The sequence below is a fragment of the Centroberyx affinis genome, unplaced genomic scaffold, assembly GCF_046629955.1.
Source record: "Centroberyx affinis isolate AG114_WGS23_722 - 3 ecotype Tasmania unplaced genomic scaffold, CSIRO-AGI_Caff_v1 ptg000266l_1, whole genome shotgun sequence".
Classification (NCBI taxonomy): Eukaryota; Metazoa; Chordata; class Actinopteri; order Beryciformes; family Berycidae; genus Centroberyx; species Centroberyx affinis.
Genome location: NW_027278947.1, coordinates 491,886 through 516,576, shown reverse-complemented (window position 1 = coordinate 516,576; position 24,691 = coordinate 491,886). Strand labels below are relative to the sequence as shown.

Here is a 24,691-nt window from a genome sequence, read left to right as displayed (position 1 = left end):
TATCACGGGTAAGTGTCTAAGGGTCAATTTCAAAGTCTTTCTAAGGATGCCGACTTTCACTAATCACTATTGAAACAGTTCACACCAGTTGATGTAGGCTATCCTAGGATTTCCCGCCCCGAAATCATCTCACACGAGCATACAGGTAACTAAATATTATAATTTAGTCGCATTGAAGAATAGCCAGGGAATACAGGGGATTAATAGCCATTGATGGGATTCATTTAATTTAATTTAATTTAATTTAATTTAATTTAATTTAATTTAATTTAATTTAATTTAACGCGTGAATATTACTGACAGCACACGTCGCATTAATATGCATGAATCAAACAGGAGCACCTGCTAAACAAAACTGTTTTTGACAAATTTCGAGACGTGTAGGTCTCACAACACTATCAGTAGCTTTCTATCAGCATAAGTTAGTCTTTTGCAGAAAAAATCGGCCTGTTAATGGTATTTAAGCGAAGAAGGTAGTGGATAGGAGTGAAACCTTTCGCTTCGCGTAGATACTCTGGTCGATCTACTCAAATCACAAATCACTGTATTTGCTCACTTCCTGGTTGTGAGCCAATAGAAGTTTGAGAAGAGGGGCACGTGAAGCTCCCATGTACTTTGACGCTTAACGTGACTGAGCTCAGCCATACTGACGGTAAGTTGAAAATAAGTCTTTCCGAGTTGATAAGTTTATTTGCAGCCTATGAATAATGTTTTCATAAACGTTATTTAAACAAAAGAGTCACGTATGTCAATGTCATTGCACGTTGTTCACCTGTGGAAACTGCAAGAAAACCTGCAGCCTCTGTTTTCCATGCTAAGGCTACAAAACGAACTTCGTAAACGCTTTCAAAATCAAAGAATGGCCGCAGATACAGGCGATACTCTACCCAGATATAAGAAGTATGTGCTTATGGTTTTTAAATGTCAACCGTGCAGTTACAGAGTCATGCACAGACCACAGACCTGCAGGTGTTGGAGCTGAAGAAAGCTCCGTTCACTCCCCCTTCCTCTCAAGAAACAACTGTAGTAATCCTACACTAAATTTGATAAACAAAGCATCACAGCAAAACTACGTCCCTGTAGGAATAGTATAATGATAACGTTACTTGATACGTTGGAGATTGGAAAAAAGACCAAGTACGATATAACTCACCACAGACACACTATATTGTCTATATTACATTTGATAGAAATTAAATTTTTCTTAGGGACACTGAGGTGGTTGTAAGCTGTACAGTAGCCTATATGACATTGCAACTCTAATAAAGTCATCACATGCAGGCCTACCTAGAATAGCAGCTCATCTCAAAGAATAAATAGCCCAAAAAAAACAAAAACAAAAACTAGTATTACCAATGAAGGAGCGGCCTAATGGTGGGATGATATGCATATGTTTTGAGCGAAATGATTTGCAAGATCAAGATCAGGCACTATGTAACCTGTGTTATAGGCTGTACATATAATGATGGGTCAAGTTCAAGTTTCACCATATAGTCATCTCAGCTGTATAATTCTACTTCTATACATCCAAGTATACATAGACTGTACACAGTGACACAAAATATTGTTTCTCCAGGCTCAGGTGCAACAGAGATGTCATAAGTGCACAGGCAATGATAAAGACACACTCAGATAAATGAACACAGTAATAAATACCCAAATCTAAAAACTGTCAGAGGTCATTCATAGTACATTGTAGCCTCAGTTTTACAGTATTGCATTCACCTGGACGCGAATGCAATATTGTAAAACTATTGGACAAATTATAGAGCAGAATACCCCCAACACTTATAATATATATAATATAATATCCTGTGTTACTTCTCAGCTTAATAGTGATTGACATATGATTAGTAACCTACTAATCACACTGCACTTCCCAGCGATCACTTTGCTGTCAAACAGTATGTCCAGTACTGTGATGTCTTTTGCCATGGATTTTCTGTTAATGAAGATTGAGTTTCTGTAGTTAGCGCTCTTTTCTTTGTCCGTTGGCTGCACACACTAACTACCCAATTCTTCTGTTTATTCCAAATAAACAGCTGTTGCTGCTACCAGAAATATAAAATGCACCACTTTATGTGCGCCAGAAAAGACCTGACATCGGGTGTTCAGAACAGAAATTAAAAGTAATGTAAAAACTTGAATGAGCTGGGTATAACTTCACAGAATCACTACTTTTGAGCTTTTATCAATCAGTGATAGAGAGCAGCAACACAGACATTTTTCAGAACAATTGTCAGATTATTACTTGAAATAACAAATGGTTTGTAAAAAGGTTAACATTGACCCTTTACTGCAAAGTTGTAACTGAAATAATCCTTATTACATTATGTTATTATTTAACATTTGTAAATATCTCATACATGTTGCACACTTACCTAGATTAGTTGGGGTTAGACTATTTTTTTTCCCCAAGAAAGGAATTCTGTATAATCAAAATGTAACTAGCTCAAGGCCCTGGTGTTATTGTTAAATTATATTTTTTTGTTTGTTTTGTTTGCTCACAGCTGTGAAAGGTGCACCATGGGCCGCCTGGATGGGAAAGTGATCGTGTTGTCAGCAGGCGCACAGGGGATTGGACGAGCTACAGCAATAGTAATATGGCTTGAATAAGTACTTCACACTGTTATATTTCATACCAACTCACAGAAGAAACAGTTTAGTGGCCTGTGGTGTACACACTGATACAGTGATGCCATCTGACACCCAAGATGTTTTTTTATCTACTGAAAACATAAGTGCTGTTCCAAAGGGTGTAGAAGTGTAGCACTGCAACAAGAAGTGTGATCAAAAACTGCTCAATGTTTTTGCAAATTAAAGTTCTCCGGAAAAATACACAATGTCCATATCTTAAGTCACCTATTTAAGTCCCAGTTTATTCCATGTTAACACAAAATGTGATAAGAAAAAGCTGAAAAGGAGCAAAACTTTGTTTTTATACAGATTTCAAAGACAATATAAGAACAAGGGAAATGTGTTATTGCTGAAATAATTCATAACTTCCATTTAGATTTTTGTGATCTATTGTTTATTAAATTCAGAATAGGTAAGAAAAAATGTGTACACTACATAGGCACATTAGGGCTGGGCAATATGGACCAAAAATCATATCTCGGTATTTTTAGGCTGAATGGCGATACACGATATATATCTCGGTATTTTTTACAAAGTGGGCTAAATGTTCAGTTGTACGTAGGGCTGGGTGATATGGACAAAATCAAATATCACAATATTTTTGACCAAATACCTCGATATCGGTATTGCGACAATATTGTAGGGATGACTATTGGTGCTTTCACAAAATATTTACACAATGAGATTTTTGATAAATAATCATCAGTAATGTGGATATAATGACTAAGTGGGTAAAGGCAAATAATAGAACAGCTAGAACAGTCTGGTAAGTTCAGAAAATGACATCACTTTACTGTAATGCAGCCTTTAAAACCAGGAAAAGACAACACTTATGCCATATCACGATATTACGATATCCAAAATCTAAGACGATGTCTAGTCTCATATCACGATATCGATATAATATCGATATATTGCCCAGCCCTAATAGATATACACACAATACATAAATACACATCTGATTGAATGCTGTGTTCCAAATCGTGGACCAATTCTGTTCAAGACCAAGAAATTGTAAATCTTTTTCCCAACTTTTTAATACTGGAAGTGGTTTGATGTTACATGAGGAGAGCTTGCTGTAGGTCAGTGCTACCTGTCTGGACTTGGAGGAGAGCATTGTTACCATGGGGTGGCGACATGGAAAAGCATCCCATGGTACCCCATATGTTTTTAGTGCTGTGCGGAGTTTAAGGTAAAAAAAAAACCATGATGAGCCTGGAATGGAGTATGTGTCCTTCAGATCTTGGAAGGAACGGAGGCCTTGGTGATTAAAAATATCACCTAGCACATAGATGCCCTGTTTGGACCACTGAGGAAAAATGAAGGGCATCGACCCGGATACTAGTGCATTATTGTGCCAAATAGGGGATGATACATGGAATTTGCAATTAATAAATAGATGTTTTTCAATACAACGCCAGATAGATAATGTGTTTGAAATGATAGAACCCATGTGTGATTTCGCAGTTTTGTGCTTGACAGAAGAGAATGGGAGGATGGGATAAAGCATTTTCTATTGTGATTTGAGACTTTCTGAAAAATAGATTGTTGTTTATCTTCGTAATTTGCCATTGCTCTGTGCGCACCTAAATAATTCAGATCTTGTGATGCTGCAAGGATGGGTTCAGGTGGTGCAGAATCCTCTGCTGATATTCTTGCGAGAAGAGATAGAGAAAACACTTACAGATTTTACAAACACCCTTGTCAAGATTGGGTCATCATCAGTTCCATTACCTTGAAGTCTTTTAAGTGTGTGAGAGCCTTGAGAGTGTTGTTTTAGAAGAATGTGTGGTTTGTGTAGGGTGGGGGAATCGAACACATATCTATTCAGGCTGTCTCAGATCGATAGGCTCACAGCCAATCCAGTATTGAGAGTTACATATATGGCTTGGAGAGTCTACTGAGCAGTTTCCATTTATACTTCAAAAGGGACCTCTGTTGAAATGGTCTATTATGTGGTTAATAATGCTGTCACTCCATCAGTCGTCCCCTGACTGAAAGAGGTAATACAGATTTAGACTAGAGTGGAGAGAGATTTAGGTGAGAAATTGACAATCTGTGTCTATACATACTTTGTAAAAGGATTTGATGTTAACATTGTGACCTCGGTTATTGCCTGGAATCGAGAGCAGTGAATAATCTTTCAGACCGCTATTTATATGTTGATATGAAGTAACCCTCCTCACCTGTCTGCCACTCATCCCAGGCTCTGGTGGTTTCTATACCAAGACTGATGTAACGAGATAGCCTCAATGTATTTTAGAGCGTAAAGCTGTTAGTTTGAATCACAGTATCATTACTCTTTTTTTTCTGTGAGTGAATATTAGGCTGCATGTTTCTGACCATTATGTGTAGACATTGTGGAACCATTTGGTAGTGACTTTATTTTTTTCAACCGCAGGCATTTGCTAAAGAGGGAGCTCAAGTAACAGCAACAGATATCAATGGAGAGAAGCTGAAGGAGCTGGACAGCATTCCAGGTACAGTTCATGTCTATTGGTCTGTAGCTGCCATCTGCTGGATTACCACAGTGATGCAGCCAGGATGGGCCGTTGATTTTGCTCCTCTTCACAGCCATGCCATATGTTAGCTTTTAACAAGAAAGATATGATTACATGTCCTAATTTCTTTTTCACAATCTATGTTGACATTGTAGATTAGATTTTTCAACTGGATTTTATGTAAGTGAGTATTTTCCTGGCAAGTATGTTTTTTTTGTGTGTGTGTGTGTTCAGGATTTAGATAATGAAATGTCCAAGTATTGTTGAAGCTAGAAATTATTCTCACAGTCATCAGAATTTATTTGCTTTTCCACTGGAACAGAAAGTACAGTTTTTTTTTTCCATCTATAGGGATCAAGACCAAGGTGGTGGATGTGACCAAGAAGGACCAAGTGGAAGCTCTGGCCAAGGAACATGACCATGTAGACGTGCTGTTCAATGTTGCCGGGTACTACCCCAACACACTGTCCCCACATTAAGCTCATGTCTGTCCATCCCCCGCTTAACTACATTTTCCAAAATCCCTATACCTAAAGACTTAACCTCCACTTGACCTTTTGCCACCAATCACCTTAACAGAGGTCTCTAAACTGACGCCCTCAACATGTCAGGGGTCACAGCTTATTTCATTTCAACAGCATTAGTTTTTAGGTCATTCATTTATGCATCATACAGATCTGATAAATTCCTTTATGTTTGAATGGTGATGTACAGATGAGGCATTTTGCCCCATAGGTAGAGCCCCGAGCTCAAATGATTATATACAGTCTTGTCCTATTGGATGTTGTGATATTGTTTCAGCCACTTTCCAAGTTTATGTTTCATCTACTGAATCTACTAATGCAATCACTGTGTGCTCTCAGGTTTGTGCACCACGGCTCCATCTTGGACTGTGAAGAGGCTGACTGGGACTTCACCATGAATGTGAATGTCCGGAGCATGTACCTCATGAGCAAGGCTTTCCTGCCAAAGGTGACCTTTGCCCACTTTACCATATGTTTACTTCGTTTATCCTGTTGTTAAGAGAACAAAATAGGTGCCAGTGTAAATTGAGTGACATATGCTTTTATTTTGTTCTGTTCCTTTGTCCCCTGGGATTAGCTGTATTACTCTGAGCCTGTGACATGATGGGCGGTAACTGCCCAGCCACTAATCCAGCTTTAGCCACAAACTGACCAAACTGTCTCAAAGAGGAATTTTAGCTGGGATTGTAGCACATTATGTCAATTATTTGTTGTAGTAAAATCAAAACTAAGATTGTTATATCATCTTCATCTTCAGTTTGCCATCTGTAAACTGTGTCTATGCCACCTTTCTCTATTTTTTTTCTCATTTCTAGATGTTGGCAAATAAATCAGGCAACATTATTAACATGGCATCTGTCGCATCAAGTATAAAAGGTAAAGGATCTCACCATCACTATGAAGATAAAGTTCTACTGTAGATGCTTGTATAATAAATTGTGTGTGCTATTAAGGGACAAAGTAGTAGAAGTATGCCAATGTTCATTGTAATCCTCTTATCTTAGATAATGTACGTGCGTGTGTGTGTGTGTGTGTGGTGGACATATGTGCTTCCCTGCCACAGGTGTTGTGAACCGGTGTGTCTACAGTACCTCCAAGGCTGCAGTTATTGGGCTCACCAAATCTATAGCTGCTGATTTCCTTGAGCAAGGCATTCGCTGTAATTGTGTTTGTCCTGGTAAGTATCTTTGCTTGGAACACCCTGCACCTAAAACAGTCAATGTTCCCTTGTAATCCTCCTCAATTATTGCTCAAAGTCACTGAGTAGCAATTTAATAGATTACGAAATAGACATCTTTGAGGACAAACAAAACCATCTTTAGAAAAATGGCAAGGGCAAATCATGTTTGAGGATATTGTGTTTTACATAAGATGTACCGGCCTTGATTATTCTCTTAACAGCTAGTCTTAACAGCCACTAACTTTTTCACTCATCAGGTTTACAACTCTATATACTCTGGGCTGAGTTTTTATGAATAAGTTATGGTTGTGCAGCAGACCTGAATTAAGATTACTGTTTCGGTAATCAAAATCCATTCAGTCAAAGGTAATCCCTCCTAGCCTTCAGGACAAACTGCCAGGGATGCTGTTTTATAGGTGTGTGTACTGTATGTTTCCTCAGGGACTGTTGATACTCCATCACTGAGGGGGAGGATCCAGGCCCAGCCTGACCCAGAACAGGTACTGTAGGCTCTGGAACTGGTTGTGATTGTTTGATCATTGCCTCTATCCTTAATTTTCCTGTGCTTACCTGAGCTATCATACTTTGTAATTATCAAGTCATTTAACAGTTGCATCTTATCTTGGTTAAAGATACCCTCAGTACTGGCTATGGAGGAGAGTGACTGTTACATCTAACTCTTCTCTACAGGCTTATAAAGACTTCATGGCAAGGCAGAAAACAGGCAGAATGTGTACAGCGGAGGAAGTGGCTCACCTGTGTGTGTACCTGGCCTCAGATGAGGTAAGTGCTGCAGAGATGGGGAAACAATGTCTTGCATGTGTGTATGGTATGTTGACATCAAATATAGCAGTTAGGCAGACCCAGTGTAAACTTTTCATATTCTGAAATTATGCATGCAAATCAAAAGTGTTGTTGATTGGCAAATAGTGAAATAGTTGTGCCAGACGTCTGATATGTTTCTTGGCTCCTCCATAGTCAGCCTATGTGACTGGAACAGAGCATATCATCGATGGAGGATGGAGACTCTGAGGATCCTGTGGCCAGCTTATCCTGACAGCATTGGCAGCAAAATGCTCCTTATTAATACGAATCCACAAATCCAAATATTGAACAAACTAATTTTGAAGTGATCCTTTTTTGATTTTGTATATAATGTTCACCTATACAAGAATTCATTTTGTAGGTGGCATTTTCAATTTTTAACTCAAAATTAAATGGATTCTGTAAAATGTGTCTGTGCGCAGTCAACATATTGATGTAATATTGCAATAACTACATCACTTGTGCATTATTTTTTCAAAGCAATGTGTGTAAATGGCAATGGAGTGATTCATCCAACATTTCTGTTGTGACATCGATTAAAACGTTTACAATACACTGAAGTGATGGATGTGACATTTCCACAACCCCACCTCCCACCAGATAAACATCGGTACACACGGGACACACGCGCTACATAGCAACGGCCTCCCATACATAGCTTGGACGTCACTAATCCCCTTCATTCCTACTCCAAGTCCGCCAGCCACGCTGCCACTTATAGTTCATGAGTGATGACAGTGTTTGCGGTATGAGGTGAGTGACTTTTCCGTATATTTGTAGGGAATCTAAAGACGAGTCAGGCGCGCTGTCCCCTGCTTTCGAAAGGGAGCGAAATTCATTGACAGCTGTTGCTAGTAGTAACGAGACAAGCACAGGTTAAGATGGACTGGACAGTTAGCGGCGAGACATCCAATATCGGACAAGCCCCGTGGCTGACGTGCCTCTTTCCCTGTCCCCGCAAAAGTATGACAACCACTAGACAAGCAGTCAGGCCTCATGGTGTAAACAGCGTTACCAATACAAACGCCAAGTTTTGAAAGTATACACACATTTCGGAGTACAGAGTCAATTTGGTCTGTTTGCCGACATTAGACAGTCGCATCCGCTTAGAGCGAACTGTAGTGCTGGAACGGTTAACTTAAGTTACTTCTCTTTTTGTGGCTCCAAAGCATTGTCTCAGTGGATTGGGCAATGCTATGTATTAACAACTAGTTGCGGATGAAAGGGGAAATCATGTATTTCCTGTACTGGTAGGAAATTCAGGCAGTTGCAACTTGTTCATTATAGTGTCCGATAATGGACCTTATTTGTCGTGAGGCGTGGATTTGCATCTGTGCTGCATTGCCTGCATGTGTGTCTTTTACCGGCGGCTTTTGCCAAGGTCGTTTCATTAGAGTCTCTGCTGCTACACGTGTCTACACTGCCTTAATGTTTAATTGAACCAAGCGGCTAGGCAACCGACGATGTGGTTAGCTATCCGGCTAGCCATGCCGGTTCAGCTAACGTTACCCTAGTTGCTAGCATCCGAGTGAATCTACGTCAGCTAGCTAGATGTGTGCCATATGGGCGAAGCTGTAAGCATTGATTAGTGTGGTCTCCGCAATTGGATTAACCAACGTCTGTTGCTACCAACGTTAAGCTACTGTCAAAACATTGGTGCCGTTCATAATAGTTTAAAATAGTTGTAAACATTTTTACCGGCGTAGGCTATACCCTATTCTGAACTGTCAATGTAAAACCATAAAGATTACAGCGCACCAGGATAGAGTAGAGTTTAAACCTAAACGTTAATAGGTTAGAACCATAGACTAAATACATTGACGTTGGGTAACTGAGCTAAGCAAGCAAGGACACTTGGTCAGTTACCTTTTTGGTGTCAGTGACACACAGTAGCATGCTTTTACATACATTAGCCATAGGGGTCTTCATATCTGAGCACGGATCGTACAGTTTGTGCCCTAGTTATTTAGCAGGTCCATTATTAACCGTACATGGCCAGGTAGACCCAGTGCAGCATTTGTAAGACCAACTGAACACGTTTCAGCGTGTCTGAGCGTCTCCTCTGAACAAGGGCATTATACACTATACTCTAAATCTATATATTTACCTTTGCAGTGTAGGCCTGTGTATGAGGCGAAAGTATCATTTCATACCATGTTTGCCTAATGCCTGTTTCCCCACCTGCACCAACAGTACTGTTCTCCATTAAGTAAACAATACTTTGTTTTTCTACTGATAAAAAGGTGCCATATGAATGGGAGCTTGTGGTCAGACCTGGGGATACAGAAGCAGAACTGAAGGAACAGCCCATCAATGGCCAACTCCACCCCTCAGCTGGATTTACTGTGTTAGAGAAGTGAGGGGACCAGAGATACTGTAGCTAATTGCCATGGAGGACGCCCAGCCCAAACCAACTACGCCTGAGCCAAGTCCAGTACCCAGTCCAGCACATAGTCCAGCTCCCAGTCCAGTCCCCAGCCCACTGCTGGACAGAATTGCTGTGCCTGCAGCGAACCATGTGGAGGTACAGTATTTTACTAATAAGAATCTCTTCTGTGATCTATTCTGCTTAACTTAGTTTTGTTCAATTTCCTAGAGCTTTGACAATGAGATTGAAAAGTGTGCTTAAGCAAACCTAGCTACAGATTTTGCTTTCAGTACAAAAACATACATGTACACAAATTATGCTGCCGTTGTGTTATTCATATTGAGGTAATAAGAAATATTAAGCTACATAAAAATGATGCGGTTGCCGCCATGGCTCTCAGCCTCTTTCCTTCATAATGAATCTCCTGTTGGTCTGCTGTGTTTTAGTATTCCCTGTGCCCTAGCCTTGCAATTGTTTGCTTGGGACCATTTTAAATTTCAATTTTTGTGTTTCAGTTTTTTCCTAGTCTACAAGAAAAGCACACCAACCTTTAGGCCTAACTCTATTGTGAAAATTATTTGAAATGCAACCAGAGTCAAAGTTTCAAAACTTTGAGCCAACGTCTTTATCTGGGCAAAGACAGAGAGAATGTCCTGGGGACCACACTGTTCTCAGGTTGTTGGGCCAGTCCATATCTTCTTTCTGATTGGCATGACTGCACTGGGTTATTTGCTGAGAAACAGTAGCCACTGCTCTGCTGGTATGACTTACCTCTATGTCAGCAGGCTGAGTTGGCAAACCAAGCCACTTCATAAGGGCGTGGGAATTAAGAGGCTACAGTGCAACTCTTATCAATGTTCCATTTTTTCCACAAACACTGCATTCTCTTTTGTGTCGGTGTGACACTTTAGATCTGTTGTTTTTGTATTAGATGCCTCAATTATTGTGACTGACCAGCTACTTCTATTAGAGGCGGATATTAATAAACAATGTCAGTCTGTATTGTGCTGAATTTTGGTGACAGTAGTAATTTTTTTGAGGCATCAAAAGTCATTGAAAGTTCTTACAATGATGGACATTTTCATCCAGAAAATTAACTGAGCACAGTTTGATTCTATTTAGAGAAGCAAGATGTTACACAGAAAATAGTTTGCTGTATAATAAGTGAAATATGTTTTCATTCAACATAGAAAAGTATCAGAAAGTGTCATTGGCAGTGGCAATTGAAGCTGTAGAAGCAACAATACTTCTTTCACTGTCTATTAGTATGTTCCATTAATGTGGAATACCGCTCAGATTCAGAGGTTGAATATGTCATGTTTAGGGCCTTGAACAGTCCAGTCGCTGTTTATGAACATATGCAACTCCCTCCAAGGGCTAGAGGGCCAAAGGTCCATGTAACAAGGGTCCAGAGCTTGAGGCTCCAGAAATGTGGAGATTTTCAAAACCAAAGCGAGGGGACTGGGGGTCCTACCCCAGAAAATGTTAAGATTCAGAAACCTAATTTCCTGCATGCGGGTGACTTTTTATTATGTATAAAGTAACAATGGAAATGTAGTACAACAACTGCATCTACATCTTTTAATTTCTCCCATGCTCCACACAGAAATCAACATTGCATAAGGCAAACCCTTTAAAACTTTAAGTGAGAAAGGTGAATTCTTCTTCCACGATGACTGAAACTTGCAGCCGTATTTATTTTTCTTCAATCTCTCTTTTCCAGGGTGTACGCACATTCAGCTCTAACCACCACTGAACTAATAACATCACCATTTACATGTTTGGTTTAACTTACTTTGTTTGATTGCTGTCTTAACTGTGTCAGGACATACAGCACATAGCATGACCGAGTCTTCATCTCCTTTCTCCAGCACCTAAATGTGAACCAGATTCAGGTGGTGGTACGGCGCTGCTCCAGTCCAAATGTCACAGAGGAGACCACCTACTTCATCCCTCGCAACCCTGTAGTGGATGCAGGCACCAACACAGACCCGCCAGTAGTCTGCTGCCCTTTGCTCCGCAGGTTTTGCCCATGCCCACCAAGAGGCCTCTTGGCCTCTCTCATCACCAAAGGTAGGCAGGGGGCCAAGTCATCTTTTAGCAAAATATTCAGTATGACATGTATGACTTGAAAACCCGATGCTTAGATCTCAATAACCCTAATCCCAGTGCTCTGCCACCTTAGCATTGTGTTCTAGGTAACCTGTTACAGTGAAACGTAACAAGCTTGGCAGTGAATAAGGACACATAAGCAATCCATCAATGTTGAACTCAGCAGTTTACAAAGGGGGACGATTATTTTTTTCATAAATCACTGTGCAGTGCTTGACAATTTCAGTTAAATAAAACATCAGACAATTATCTATTAATCCATTCATCAGTCCATTGTTATTTTTCCTAATATTGAAAGAGTCGTCACATCATTGTTGGCAGTGACATAAGTCTCATGGGCATCTGACCTGTCTCCTCCAGTCCTCTTGGCTGCGGTGCTGTTCGGAGTGGTGTGGTCTATCACAGAGAAGGAGTGTCTCCCAGGGGGCAACCTGTTTGGCATCACTGTGCTCTTCATCAGCGCAGTCACCGGGGGCAAACTAGTGGCCCTCATACGCCTGCCCAAACTTCCACCCTTCCCCCCACTCCTCGGTAAGGCTGAGGATGCTGTGTGTGTGTGTGTGTGTGCTGTGTGTTAAAACTGTTTTTGCTTATGTTGACAAGGGAAAAGGCAAACTTATTTCTCTTCAAAAAAAAGAGACAGACTACATTAACTTTACATTACATTAACTAAATTTTCTCTCCAATGGGTCCCACTATACTTTTTACAGCAGCATATTTCAGTAGGAATTTCTGATTGGTCAGTCACAGTCCATAGCAGAAACGGGAACCTTTCTGTAGACAGCGTTTCCCACAGGTTGGCAGTTTACTTCAGAGGTGGTGATGGTGATGGGGAGGGGGAGGCGGCGGTGGAGCTGTTCTGCTGTTGACATTTCATTTAGTGAGCCCAGTATCTCAGTTTTTCAGGCAAGTCTCTCACTCTGGTATAAGCCACTGAGGCTGGCATTAGCTAACTTGCTACTGCATCATTAGCTGACTATTACTGTATACGCCCATCTGATTATCATAGAAAGTAAGTGTAACACACGTACAGCTAATTACAAATGGGTTACCTCCTGCACTGCGTCTTAAGTGCAATGAATTGTGGTCATTGTTGTTCACCAATACTGTATGCTTTCAGTGCCTGACAGCATTATAGCTACATCGTCAAGAAACACCTGGTTTGACTGCCAGCTTTGTGCATCACAGCACCAGAAAAGAATCCAAAACAAAAATGTACTTGGGCAGCTGTTAATTTACCTGAGTGGGCCATATAACATTATATAGGAAACACTGCAAGACATTCTCTACTCATCTGGCATACAGAGATGATGTGCCCACAGAGTATTATGTATCTTTAAGCTATTTATTTATCCACTTGGTGACATTTAGAGATGGGAATATACTCATTGATTCATTCCACCCCTATGTCTTTGATAAAAGTCATTGGTAGGGTGAAAGGGGAGTACCGGCAAACTTTCCTAATAAATGACACATTCATGTCACTTACTTCTTCTTTGTCAGACAACTACATATTAGCTACATATTAGCTACTGGTGCAGTGGTGTCTATTTTACCAAAATGTATATTGAGCTTTTCTTTATTTTGCTAGCCTGGAAGTTTATGGTCAGGTTAGCATGGGAATGCAAGTCATACTATTCTTACTATTTCATTAATAATGTTGGAATAAAGGGTTAGTGTGAGTTTCATGAAATGAGTTTCATTTGAAAAATGTGTTACTAATCTCACTAATCACAATTTACTAATGTCAGTAATCGCTCAGAAGACTAACAAATTACATCACATATATAACGATAAGAGATAAGAGTCTGACATCATGTTTTAGTCATGCCCAAGTTAAATAAGACCTATTTACCCAAAGTGATATGGTGCCAACCGGTGCATTTTGCATCATAAATGCTGGTTTGGTATAAAAAACAGCTTTGACCAAAAGATAGGGTAAATGTCTTTGTGTAAAAGAGGAAAGTGTAAATGTCTTCTATTTGTGTAAATGTTCCCTGCATTATGAATTATAAAATAATAAGCCACCAACTACACCCCTAAAAGATAAGACTCAAGGAAGTTCACTCCTCATTCTCAAATAACATCAGATAGATGGATTAAAGTACAACATAGATGAATATTGAAGATGGCAAGTTAGCTTCTCTGTTAATCCCTGTTTCCTGTTTTTAGTGAAACCTCAAAAGCGTAGCCTTGTTTACTAGTTCAAAGTCTATTTCTGTAGTTTGACGTATTTTTTTTTGGCTGCCGAGAGGATTGGTGTACTATAACACAAAAAGGAGGGATTTCATTTAATCAGTCTGAAGGCTAAAATAAGTTCTCTGTCTCTGCTCATTAACAGTTTTAAACTCTTGCCCCGTCTTTTATTCCTCCCCATATTATAGTTTGTATAGCCTTAATCAAAAATCTCAAAAAATTTTGCTCCAGTTTTCATTATCCTCAACAAATTCCTGTTGCAGGTTTTGATTAAAAACTAACCAGTTGTAGAGAGATTTTGTTGGAGCAGGCCTAGATATTTTTCTTGAAATGTGAATCTCTGTGTTCTCAGTCAGGTGTCCGCTTGGAGCAGCTGAAGTTCGAAAAGCAACAGATCATGAAAGTTGTTCTTGTTCTATAGCTGCGTGAGAGACAGCCCTAAAGAATAAACACGATTGTACTGTAATAATGTATCACCTTTCCTCTGTCTCACCCTCTGTGGTGTGCTGCAGGCATGCTGCTGATGGGCTTCCTGCTGAGGAACATCCCTAAGATAAAAGATGGGGTGTATATTGACTTCAAATGGTCTGCGTCCCTGAGGAACATCGCGCTGGCTGTTATTCTGGCCAGAGCCGGTCTGGGGTTGGACCCCTCGGTATGTCACTCACTCCATTGGGGAAGTTTAGTTTCTGCCCCCTCAGCACTTGAAGAGATAGACTGTTTATATACTATCATGTGGAATGTTTTCGTAGATGTGGTGGAGGTCGTTTTGGTTCTTTTTTCAGTTTGTAATTGCTGTTTTTGGGGAGTGGGTTGAGAAAATTAAGCCATATCATGAATTTCACATCAGTAATTTCCCAGCTGTAGGGGGGGGGGCCCAAAGCTAACTGAAAGTAAAGGAAACACTGTTATATACTCTTGAATAATGTATGTGTCTCTGTTGTCAGGCTCTGAAGAAACTGAAGTCTGTGTGTCTGCGTGTGGCGATGGGGCCCTGCTTGATAGAGGCTAGCACCGTGGCCCTGGTCTCTCACTTCCTCATGGGCTTGCCCTGGGTGTGGGGCTTCATCCTTGGGTAAATACACCACTACTTATTCACCCTCACTGTCCCAGCTCTCCCTTTTCTATTTTATGAGATGCTCTGCATTGCCACACATCCAGGGTTAGGAAGCAAGACACAGTTCCATTGAGGAACTAGGTCCAATGTTTCCAGAACCGATGGGAATGAAACACGTTGCTATCTCGATTTCCCATTATTAATTGCCACGTTTTTCCTGCTCTTCTTTTATTTAAAACAGAACAAAATGCAAAATTTTGTACTTCACTATTGAATTGTGTGTGTGTGCGTGTGTGTGTGTGTGTAAGTGACTCAGCAGGCTCCTTGTCGCTTAAGTGAATAGCAACAGAGTGAACGTGGCAAACGGTAGAAAACAAGACATTGAAAGTGTGGCTACACTTTGATAAGGAGGACAAATTAGACTAATACTACATGCTGTACCTACAAGGAAACTGCTCCCATACCGCAGAGAAATGAACTGAAAGCACACAAGCTCTCTGCCATTCGCACACACATTGTACAGTTGTGTGATGTCTGTACAGAGTAATTTTGGAGTCAAGGTTATTGTCAGTAACATAATAAAGTATGGTATGGTATGAGCAGTTAAGATTTTGTGTTCATTCTAGTTTGAGATTGGTAGGATAATTGGCATGAAGTTCCAATTTTTTGGGCACTATAAAGTTTCAATAAATGTAATATAAATAAGCAAGGAATAATTAAGGAGTCATCGGCGATAAAATCTTATCAAATGTGAGCTCAGTATCTGTGCGTCATGCTGCTGGAAACCTTCCACAATCTGTCTCTCCAAGTGCATTCAAGGCCTTAACCCTAACCCGACTTCGCAGGGGTAAGTAAATGAATAAATAAACTCTCTGTCCCCCCCTGTTTAGCTTTGTGCTCGGAGCTGTGTCTCCAGCAGTGGTGGTTCCCTCCATGCTGCTGCTGCAGAAGGACGGTTACGGCTTGGAGCAGGGCATCCCCACCCTGCTGATGGCCGCAGGCAGCTTTGACGACATCCTCGCCATCACTGGCTTCACCACATGCTTGGGCATGGCCTTCGCCACAGGTAGCCAGAGAGGGAGGTGTGGGTGTGTGTGTGTGTGTGTGTGTGTATAGAGAGAGAGAGGGAGAGAGAGGGGGAGAGAGAGAGAAAGGGGAGGTTAAGCAAAATGAGAAGTGCTGAATTCCATTTTCCTTTCCTGGAATACAATTCCAACTTATCTCCATGGGAGTGGCATCCAGGGCCGTGACCCTCGGTGTAGGTCAACATTGAGAAGCACGTACTAAAACTAACTTCTATGTGCAGTTTGTCAGGAGCTCAGCAGAGGGTGTCAGTATGCTGACTTTTAAAATACAGTGGGCCCTGTCTTACACCCGGCGCAAAGCGCAGCGCAAGTGTCATTGCTAGTTTCCGACCGACGCAGTTGTCATTTTCACACCCAGCGCCCACGTTGTTTAAATAGCAAATGTACTTGCGCCCATCTTTGCGCCCACGGGCATGTTGGTCTTAAAATGAGGTGTGGTCAGGCACATTGTTGGCGCATTGCTATCTTGAGGCAGCGGAAAGCGATTGCGCCATTGACCAACAAAAACCTGGTCTAAAGTCTGGTGTTTTCCTGCTATTTAAAGGGCGCATTATTCAGATAGTAAGATCTCTCTCTCTCTCTCTCTCTCTCTCTCTCTCTCTCTCTCTCTCTCTCTCTCTCTCTCTCTCTCTCTCTCTCTCTCTCTCTCTCTCTCTCTCTCTCTCTCTCTCTCTCTCTCTCTCTCTCTCTCTCCATGCAAAATAGAAAAATAGGATCATCTAGCCTACTATGAAAATTTGCACTTCGTTCCTGACATGTATTTTGTTGCCAAATTGCCATATGCTTTCACTATTACGCAATGCCAAATGCCAAAAACTATGTGTCCCTCTCACCATTACGCAGTGCCAAATGCACAACGTGCATGTCCCGTTAACCATCATCACACATTGCCAATTGCTAAATATGCAACCTACAACCAAGAAAAACAACACAGTAAATATGTAAAAAGCACAGCCCAACCAAGTCATGAAAATAAACTGCAAAGGCATCTTACCTTCACCCGACGCACACACACACATCGCCATCGCGCACAAGCAGATCCGTCTCCTCAGCAGAAAACCGTTTGTTTCTCCAAATTGCCGAATCCGCCATTTACATAACAATGCGCCAAGGTGCAAGCGCACCTGGCTCTTAAAGGGAATAGGAGATGACACTCTGATTGGTTGAGTTCATGTTACGCCCAAAACACACCTATGATTAATTAAGGGACTTAGCACAACCCCTTTGCGCCTTGCGCCTTACTTTGCGCCCACATTGTGCGTCATTTAACTAGCAATTTGGATTTGGACACGCCCTAAATGCACTTGCGCCATGCGCTTTAGACCATGCGCCATGGATCGTTTAAATAGGGCCCAGTGAGTTAGCATGCAGTGCTGTACAGCCCCTCATATAGTTGTCCTTGTCTTCACATCATCAGGACATGAAGTGGTTTATTTGCTGTGTTTTAATGCTGTATTTGATGGCCCTTCTGAATCTTCCAGGCTCCACTTGGTACAACCTGCTGAGAGGTTTATTGGAGGTGGGAGGCGGCATGGTTGCTGGGATTCTTCTGGGCTTCCTCATCCAGTACTTTCCTAGTGTTGACCAGGTACGCAAGCTCCTGTGGCACTAGCATGACATTAGCTGGCTTCAATGTTTAGAACATCTAAAGACCGAAGCCTGTGTGTGTAAAACATCTTGAGAACAGCCAACAAACAACTTGCCAGATTCTGAGAGACATTACTCAAGTGTGGGTTCCACTTGAGGACTTATCAAGAGAGCACTTTGGTTTCATCTAAGAGTAACAGAGATACATTTTTGTCAGTTAAGAATTTCCTTACATAATAGAATTGACTGTAGCAGCTCAGCCACAGTACTGTATATTTACAGCCCACCACAGGCCACAGGTTGGAAAAAGTCCTTGAATGTGAATCAATGTAAGATAAACGCAAAACACAAATAACAGAAATGATTTGTCCTCAACCACCTATATAAAATGTCATCAACTGCCTAGTGCCTTCCGACACACTGTTGTGAATGTCATATGTAGTTCATGTCTTTCTATATATATAATATTCTATACTTAATTATTATTATTATGTCTTTTCCTCCTAGAAACACCTTGTGATGAAGCGGTCGTTCTTGGTGCTGGGCCTGTCTGTCTTTGCCGTGTTTGGCAGTGGGGTGGCTGGCTTTCCCGGCTCTGGAGGCCTCTGTACCTTAGTGTTGGCTTTCCTGGCCGGCCTGGGCTGGGGGACGGACAAGGTAATAACATTTGCATGCAATATCCATAGTACATACAGAGGTAAATTCATGTACTGTGTGCATATTCTCATTTGGTCATCACAAAGGGAACACACTATTTTTTTCCCTCTTCCTTTTGTATAGTAGCTTCCTGTGCCCCTATGAAAACAAGCTCTTAGAGCATATTTTCAGCCCACTTTTTTAAGTAGTAATCTGCCTTTGGAGCTGAATTTTGACATGGTTGATGTGGCAGAAAGTAATATTGCATAATCAATTATTAAAAACTACTACTTATCAACCTCCTAAGCTGTATGTACTTAATACTGTTTTATATTTGTGTGTTTGGGACAACCTTACTACACACTGGGGGCGGCTGTGGCTCAGGAGGTAGAGCAAGTCGTTCACTAATCAGAAGGTCGGTGGTTCGATCCCCGGCTCCTCCAGTCCGCATGTCGAAGTGTCCTTGGGCAAGATACTGAACCCCAGATGGTTGCGCCAGCACCCTGCGTGGTAGCTTGCTGCCATCGATGTATGAATGTATGGGTGAATGTAGGCTTTGGAAAAAAAAGCGCTATATAAATGCAGTCCATTTACCATTTACACACGTATCCTTTTCGTACATTCTTACATGGGAACATTTTATTACATAGACAAACTGTTTTGTTTGACTGTTATTGTGTGTGTGTGTGTGTGTGTGTGTGTGTGTGTGTGTGTGTGTGTGTGTCTTTAGGAGCGTGTGGAGGAAGTGGTCGGAATTGCATGGGACGTGTTCCAGCCTCTGCTCTTTGGTCTAATAGGAGCAGAGATCAGAATCTCACAGTTGGAAGGACTCACAGTTGGTGAGACCACACACACACGCACACACACACACTTCGGTGTCAAGTTATCATACAAATGCTACGGGTGTTACCATTGTGAGAAATTCAAATGTTACTGTATGGATGTAAATATATTTGCATAGCCACAAAAGAGGCCTCATGATGGTTCTCTCCCTCTTCCACAAGAATAAATACTTCATCTATACAGTTCATTCAAATAACCGATCTAGCCAGGCCAGGTATTGCTTACCTTATTATGCGTCATCAGGGTACAAATACAAATTCCCTAGTCTGTGTTGACGCACATATACTGTACTTCCTTCAAAGTTTTCCATAATGGTAGAATATCTTGATTCATCAGTCCCAAAAAAATGATGTGGAAAATAAATTATAGTTACATAGTCTTCAAATTTTCTCCCCAGAAAATACAACAATTTATGCCAGAACAATTTGCTACAGGGTGTTGGACTCTACCACTATGCAGCAGTGAATTGGCCAGCACATTTTTCCATCAAACATTGAAACTGATTTCACACACATGATCATTCACATACCTTCAGAACAGTAGTGTGATGAGGTGCACAGAGTTTCTGGACATGAAACGTGGGATATCATATGTCTGTGAATGAACTGAAAGGTGATTGCGCTTCTGTATAGGAATAAGAGAGGACAAGTGTGTGCGTTAAAGTGCATTCCAAGAAGGATTTAGTGGGCTGAGCTCATTTGACATTTAGCAAATCTTTGCCGTACTAGTTATCTCCTATAATTGCATACTGCATAATACTGCAAGACGTTACAGGAAATATGAGATGAGTGCGTGTGTAAAACTGCATTCCAAGAATTCCATGTAGTAAAGTCATGATGATTGAAGAAACCTGTCATGTTTTTTAAATACCTTACACTTTATTGCTGTTCATCATTTAACGGTTATTCTTGTTGATTTGCTCACTCAAGGACTTTTGGCGATGTGCTTCTAAATATTATAGAATTAAGTAATGGCTACACCTACAATTTCCTCATGTAAATATTGTTTTATTGACAGAACAGCTTGTAAAAGATAGCTGTACAAGACATAGAAGCCTCATGCTCAATGCACAATCCAGTTATGTCATTAGTGATTTCAATAGGCAAAGTGTGCAACAAACCAGAAGAGGAGTGAGACTGGAGAATGGAATATACTACTCCAGTGACTCCAGTGTCAGCTATTATTCTAAATCTATTAGAATCAATCAGAATTTTCAGAATTTCTCCATGTTCAACTCAGAGAGAGTATTATTGTGCGAATAAAAGTCCCTTCATTTCCGACTTTCTATCTATCTCGCTGCTTACTTTCTGTTTAACTTATTACTGTACTGTATCTTGCCCCACATAATCCCCTGCCCGTCTGAATGGAGCATTATACAATTTCGTTTTGACCATCACACCTGCTGCTGGTCTTTTTTCCCCATGCGTGACTCCTTGCAGAGAGCGGAGCTGCAGGCATCACCAGTGATACTTCAACCATGGATACGGTGTTAAAGGAAACACTTGCGATATGGTCGTCATCATTGTCTTTATTGCAGCGTGCCTCAATACCAGTATATTGTTACATCTCTATTGTTCTTGTCTGTATGTCTGTCCAGGTCTGGGTATAGCGTCTCTGCTCATCGCCCTGCTGGTTCGAGTTCTCTTCACCTTTGTCTGTGTGTTGTGTGCGGGCTTCAACTTAAAGGAAAAGATTTTCATTGCCCTGGCGTGGATGCCCAAAGCCACTGTGCAGGTAAGTCAACGCTGAAAGGTTTGTCAGGAGTTTTTCCTTGTTTTCACGGAGGGTCTAAGGTTGGCGGGGTGTCGTTTTCATTTGTTGTTTTCCTGATGTGAGCGTTGTGAAGCCCTTTGAGACTCTATCTGTGATTAAGGGCTATACATATAAACTTTTTCTCAGGTCTCTGAACACCAAGTTACATTTGAACTGCTTTGGATTGACTACCCAGTGAAGTCTTTTCTTAGGATTTCTATGTTGATGTTGTGTGATGAACTTTTAAGTGTTTCCTCTTTAATGTAGCCGTGGATGTAATTTTAGTTTCATATTTGTCTCTATTCCGATCTCAGTCATTGTTCTAGTACAGGTTGCATATCTAAAAATGTTTTTTCTTTGCAGACAGTGTAATGAAAACCACATGCACTATAATCTTATTTTAATTTAAAATGTTCTCCTGCGGCGATGGTGAATTTCTTGCTGTGGTAACACTCCACTGCTGAATGAATACAGAGGAAACACTGGTCTTTCCCTGTTCCCCCTCAGGCAGCTATAGGCTCCACAGCTTTGGACATGGCCAGGACGAGGGACGACAAGGACCTGGAGAAGTATGGCATGGATGTGCTGACTGTGGCTGTACTGGCCATCCTCCTCACAGCACCCATAGGAGCCCTTATCATAGGCCTTTCTGGACCTCACCTACTGCAGAAACCCAAGAACGCTGCCTGGGGTGAGCCAGTCACACACAATTTATCATCTTTTTACTTAGGTAGGTAAAAGTCCTACATGCAACAATTCAACACAACGCAATACCGCAAACTCCTGTCCCGCCCCCTTTCAGTTGTGTTCAAGTAGTGCCTACTTGCCTACTCCAGCTTTGATGGCAATGTCCGTTCTATGCTCTATGCTACGCTCTATCCGCACGCTATGAGCCATTAATGGAAAATAGTGTCCCTTTTATCCTCATAACGCAGGGTTAATGTGGGGATTTGCATAGCTGTAGGTTCCTTGTATTTACCCCATCACTCAGCATATTGTTTCAGTATCTTGTATGTCCACACATCAGTGCTACTAGTGCTTTTAGTTTACTGCAGTCCATTTGCAAAATGTGCAGCTCATGGATGTACTCATTCACATAGCTTGAATTAGCGAATAGATTTAATCAGTCTTTCTTCTTACCTTTTCTTCCCCCATCTCTCCTTCTAATCTAGGCACTGCAGCAGGAGCCGAAGGTGACAGTGAAACACCTGTCACCTACGAAAGTACGCTCTGACACCAAACTATCTTCACATGACCTTCAGCTATTGACCAAGGACATTAACAAAGAGACTGACGTACGCCACAGACCTCCTTGTGCTTTTATATTTGAGCTTCCCCTAGCCACCAAGTGGCCCTCTTTGTCTCTTCATCTGTCTGCCGGTCAGCTCTCGGTGTTTGACATCCTACAGGAACACATGAATCACTCTTTATTTATAGCCTTTGGTGCTTTCCAGGCCTCAGGTTCCAAACAAATGACCCACATCCACGTGTCTGCACTATCATACTATATGAACAATATACAAGCAATATATTTATTTTAGGTACCAAATTAAGTTTATTCAGAGATGTAATATGGTGGATAAACATTGTTTACATTTCTTTTTATAAGAGTGGATGTTGTTGTTGCCTGTCATATTTACTCAATCCACGATTTGCCCATTTTTTTTTATGACTACATTTCTGTGTACAGTTTATTTGTACCATGAAATGGTGGCACTACTGATAAGCGGTTTCCTTTGGAGGGTTACATAAATGAATGTATTTACTGTAGCCATATTTATTATTCTATACTAGATTACACGTCTGATATATGATAGTCTTTAGGCATTCTGCACTTAGCCCTGTATTAAACAGCTATGGGCATTATGTTTTGTGTGTATTTCCATGTTCCAAGTTTTTTTTTTTTTTTTTTTTTTTTTTTTTTTAAATATGTATTAGTTGGTTGTCTTGATGTGGAGCGGGTTTTGTGTCGTTTACCAAGACTCAGGAGCAGAACCAAATAATCAACAGTACTTCAAAAAGCCTATCATCCTGTACATGCAAGATTACTTTTTTTGATATCAAGATGACTCATTGAAAATAATTGTTCATTTACAAACAGTATACTGTAAATCCAACCTTTTTGAAATATGATTATGAATGAAGTAGATTTTTTTCTTTTTTTTAATCAAGTTTTTGCTTTGATTTTCTTACAGAATTATGCATTGTGGAGTTTCTTATGTTAAAAAGGTCTTTCTATGTTTTTAGCAGGTATTTATGATATAAATATTTACAGAATTCAGTATAGTTTTATAAAAAAAAAAACTTTTTAATAAATAACAGAAGAAAAGACATCGGCTTGGTTGAGGTGCTGCAGCTGGAGAATTATTGATTTGAAAAAGGCATCTGCACACTCAAAATCTGTGCAAAAATCATTTATTGTGAGACCCTCTGCCTTTTTCAATGAAATAAATAACTAAAATCCTACTGTCCAGCGTGTCTTTACAATTTGCAATTGGTTTGACATGAAAAGTAACAATTTTATTTTGTGTAGTATATAGTATGATAGTTTTATTACAACTATGCAACATATATTGATACAATGTACTTTATGTTTTGTAATGTATTTAAATCATGTCACTATGTTCTGCATATTAAGAATCTGACCACTCTACAGCTAGCATTATTCTGCCATTTTCATCAAATTCCTCACTACTTTTCAAAACCAGAAGGCGCTCTGAGAGTGCAAACCTGCCAATGGTGAACAATTCTCCAACTTGCTGTTACACCCAGGCATCATTGCTATCATTTCAGTTTTAAGTTCAATTAATTTCTTGACCCTGCAAACATTTCATAGTTGAGGCTAAAGAAACAATAATTGTCTTTGTTGACCTTTCTAAGGCTTTTGACACAGTTGATCATTCCCTACTGCACAGATTATCACATACTTGAGTAGATTCTGCTGCCTGTAGTTGTTTTCATAATTACCTGTCTGACAGATATCAGTGTGTAAAAGTGGGTGATGTTCGATCAGTTCTTGCAGATAATAAAGGGTCCTCGAGGTACAAATCTTGGTCTTGTTCTGTTCACTATTTATATTAATGATATCATTAGGACTTGAGTAATGTAATGTCCATCTTTATGCTGATGACACTGTTTTTTATTGTTTCTATAACTCTGCACTTGGCCACAGAAAATTGTACTGTAAAAGGCACTTGTCAGTCTCAAATTGGTTTTAAACGCTGATAAGACTAAATATATGCTATTGTCCCGGGCCAAAAGGATTAATTACAACAGTCTTCAGATTTGCACTTTAAATGGTACCCATATTGAAAGAATTCTTCATTAGAAATACCAAAGCATATTGATAGATGACTAAAATTTAAAACTCATGTTGACTACCATACTA

At 40.5% G+C, this 24,691-nt stretch overlaps 2 protein-coding genes across 4 annotated transcripts; both read left to right on the top strand.

Moving 5' to 3' along the window:
* Positions 1–591: 591 nt before the first annotated feature.
* bdh2 (3-hydroxybutyrate dehydrogenase, type 2) lies at positions 592–8,076 on the top strand. The gene is made up of 10 exons (XM_071546821.1): positions 592–652; positions 2,511–2,598; positions 5,039–5,117; positions 5,490–5,586; positions 6,002–6,110; positions 6,478–6,538; positions 6,726–6,839; positions 7,284–7,342; positions 7,533–7,625; positions 7,821–8,076. Exons 2-10 carry the CDS (start codon positions 2,527–2,529, stop codon positions 7,872–7,874), a joined length of 738 nt encoding a protein of 245 aa, XP_071402922.1. The 5' UTR covers positions 592–652; positions 2,511–2,526; the 3' UTR covers positions 7,875–8,076.
* A 255-nt stretch (positions 8,077–8,331) lies between these two features.
* LOC139667294 (sodium/hydrogen exchanger 9B2) lies at positions 8,332–23,769 on the top strand. Of its 3 annotated transcripts, none has more exons than XM_071546752.1 (13): positions 8,332–8,420; positions 9,911–10,191; positions 11,907–12,108; positions 12,508–12,678; positions 14,856–14,998; positions 15,291–15,418; positions 16,291–16,466; positions 17,967–18,073; positions 18,580–18,729; positions 19,439–19,547; positions 21,149–21,285; positions 21,811–22,033; positions 22,476–23,769. In XM_071546752.1, exons 2-13 carry the CDS (start codon positions 10,057–10,059, stop codon positions 22,535–22,537), a joined length of 1,743 nt encoding a protein of 580 aa, XP_071402853.1. In that variant the 5' UTR covers positions 8,332–8,420; positions 9,911–10,056; the 3' UTR covers positions 22,538–23,769. The 3 variants fall into 3 exon arrangements, with proteins under 3 accessions (XP_071402853.1, XP_071402861.1, XP_071402848.1); XM_071546760.1 differs by lacking the exon at positions 8,332–8,420 and adding an exon at positions 8,920–9,048 and having other exon boundaries at positions 21,811–21,994; XM_071546747.1 differs by lacking the exon at positions 8,332–8,420 and adding an exon at positions 8,920–9,048.
* Positions 23,770–24,691: the final 922 nt, after the last annotated feature.

What these genes read in the sequence shown, in the direction of transcription:
- bdh2 (XM_071546821.1), top strand. Translation starts at nt 2,527, where the DNA reads ATGGGCCGCCTGGATGGGAAAGTGATCGTGTTGTCAGCAGGCGCACAG. An exon ending in TTGGACGAGCTACAGCAATA is followed by an intron (nt 2,599 to 5,038) that starts GTAATATGGCTT and finishes TTTCAACCGCAG; the next exon opens with GCATTTGCTAAAGAGGGAGC. An exon ending in TGTACCTGGCCTCAGATGAG is followed by an intron (nt 7,626 to 7,820) that starts GTAAGTGCTGCA and finishes GCTCCTCCATAG; the next exon opens with TCAGCCTATGTGACTGGAAC.
- LOC139667294 (XM_071546752.1), top strand. Translation starts at nt 10,057, where the DNA reads ATGGAGGACGCCCAGCCCAAACCAACTACGCCTGAGCCAAGTCCAGTA. An exon ending in ACCCTTCCCCCCACTCCTCG is followed by an intron (nt 12,679 to 14,855) that starts GTAAGGCTGAGG and finishes GGTGTGCTGCAG; the next exon opens with GCATGCTGCTGATGGGCTTC. An exon ending in TGGGCTGGGGGACGGACAAG is followed by an intron (nt 18,730 to 19,438) that starts GTAATAACATTT and finishes GTGTGTCTTTAG; the next exon opens with GAGCGTGTGGAGGAAGTGGT.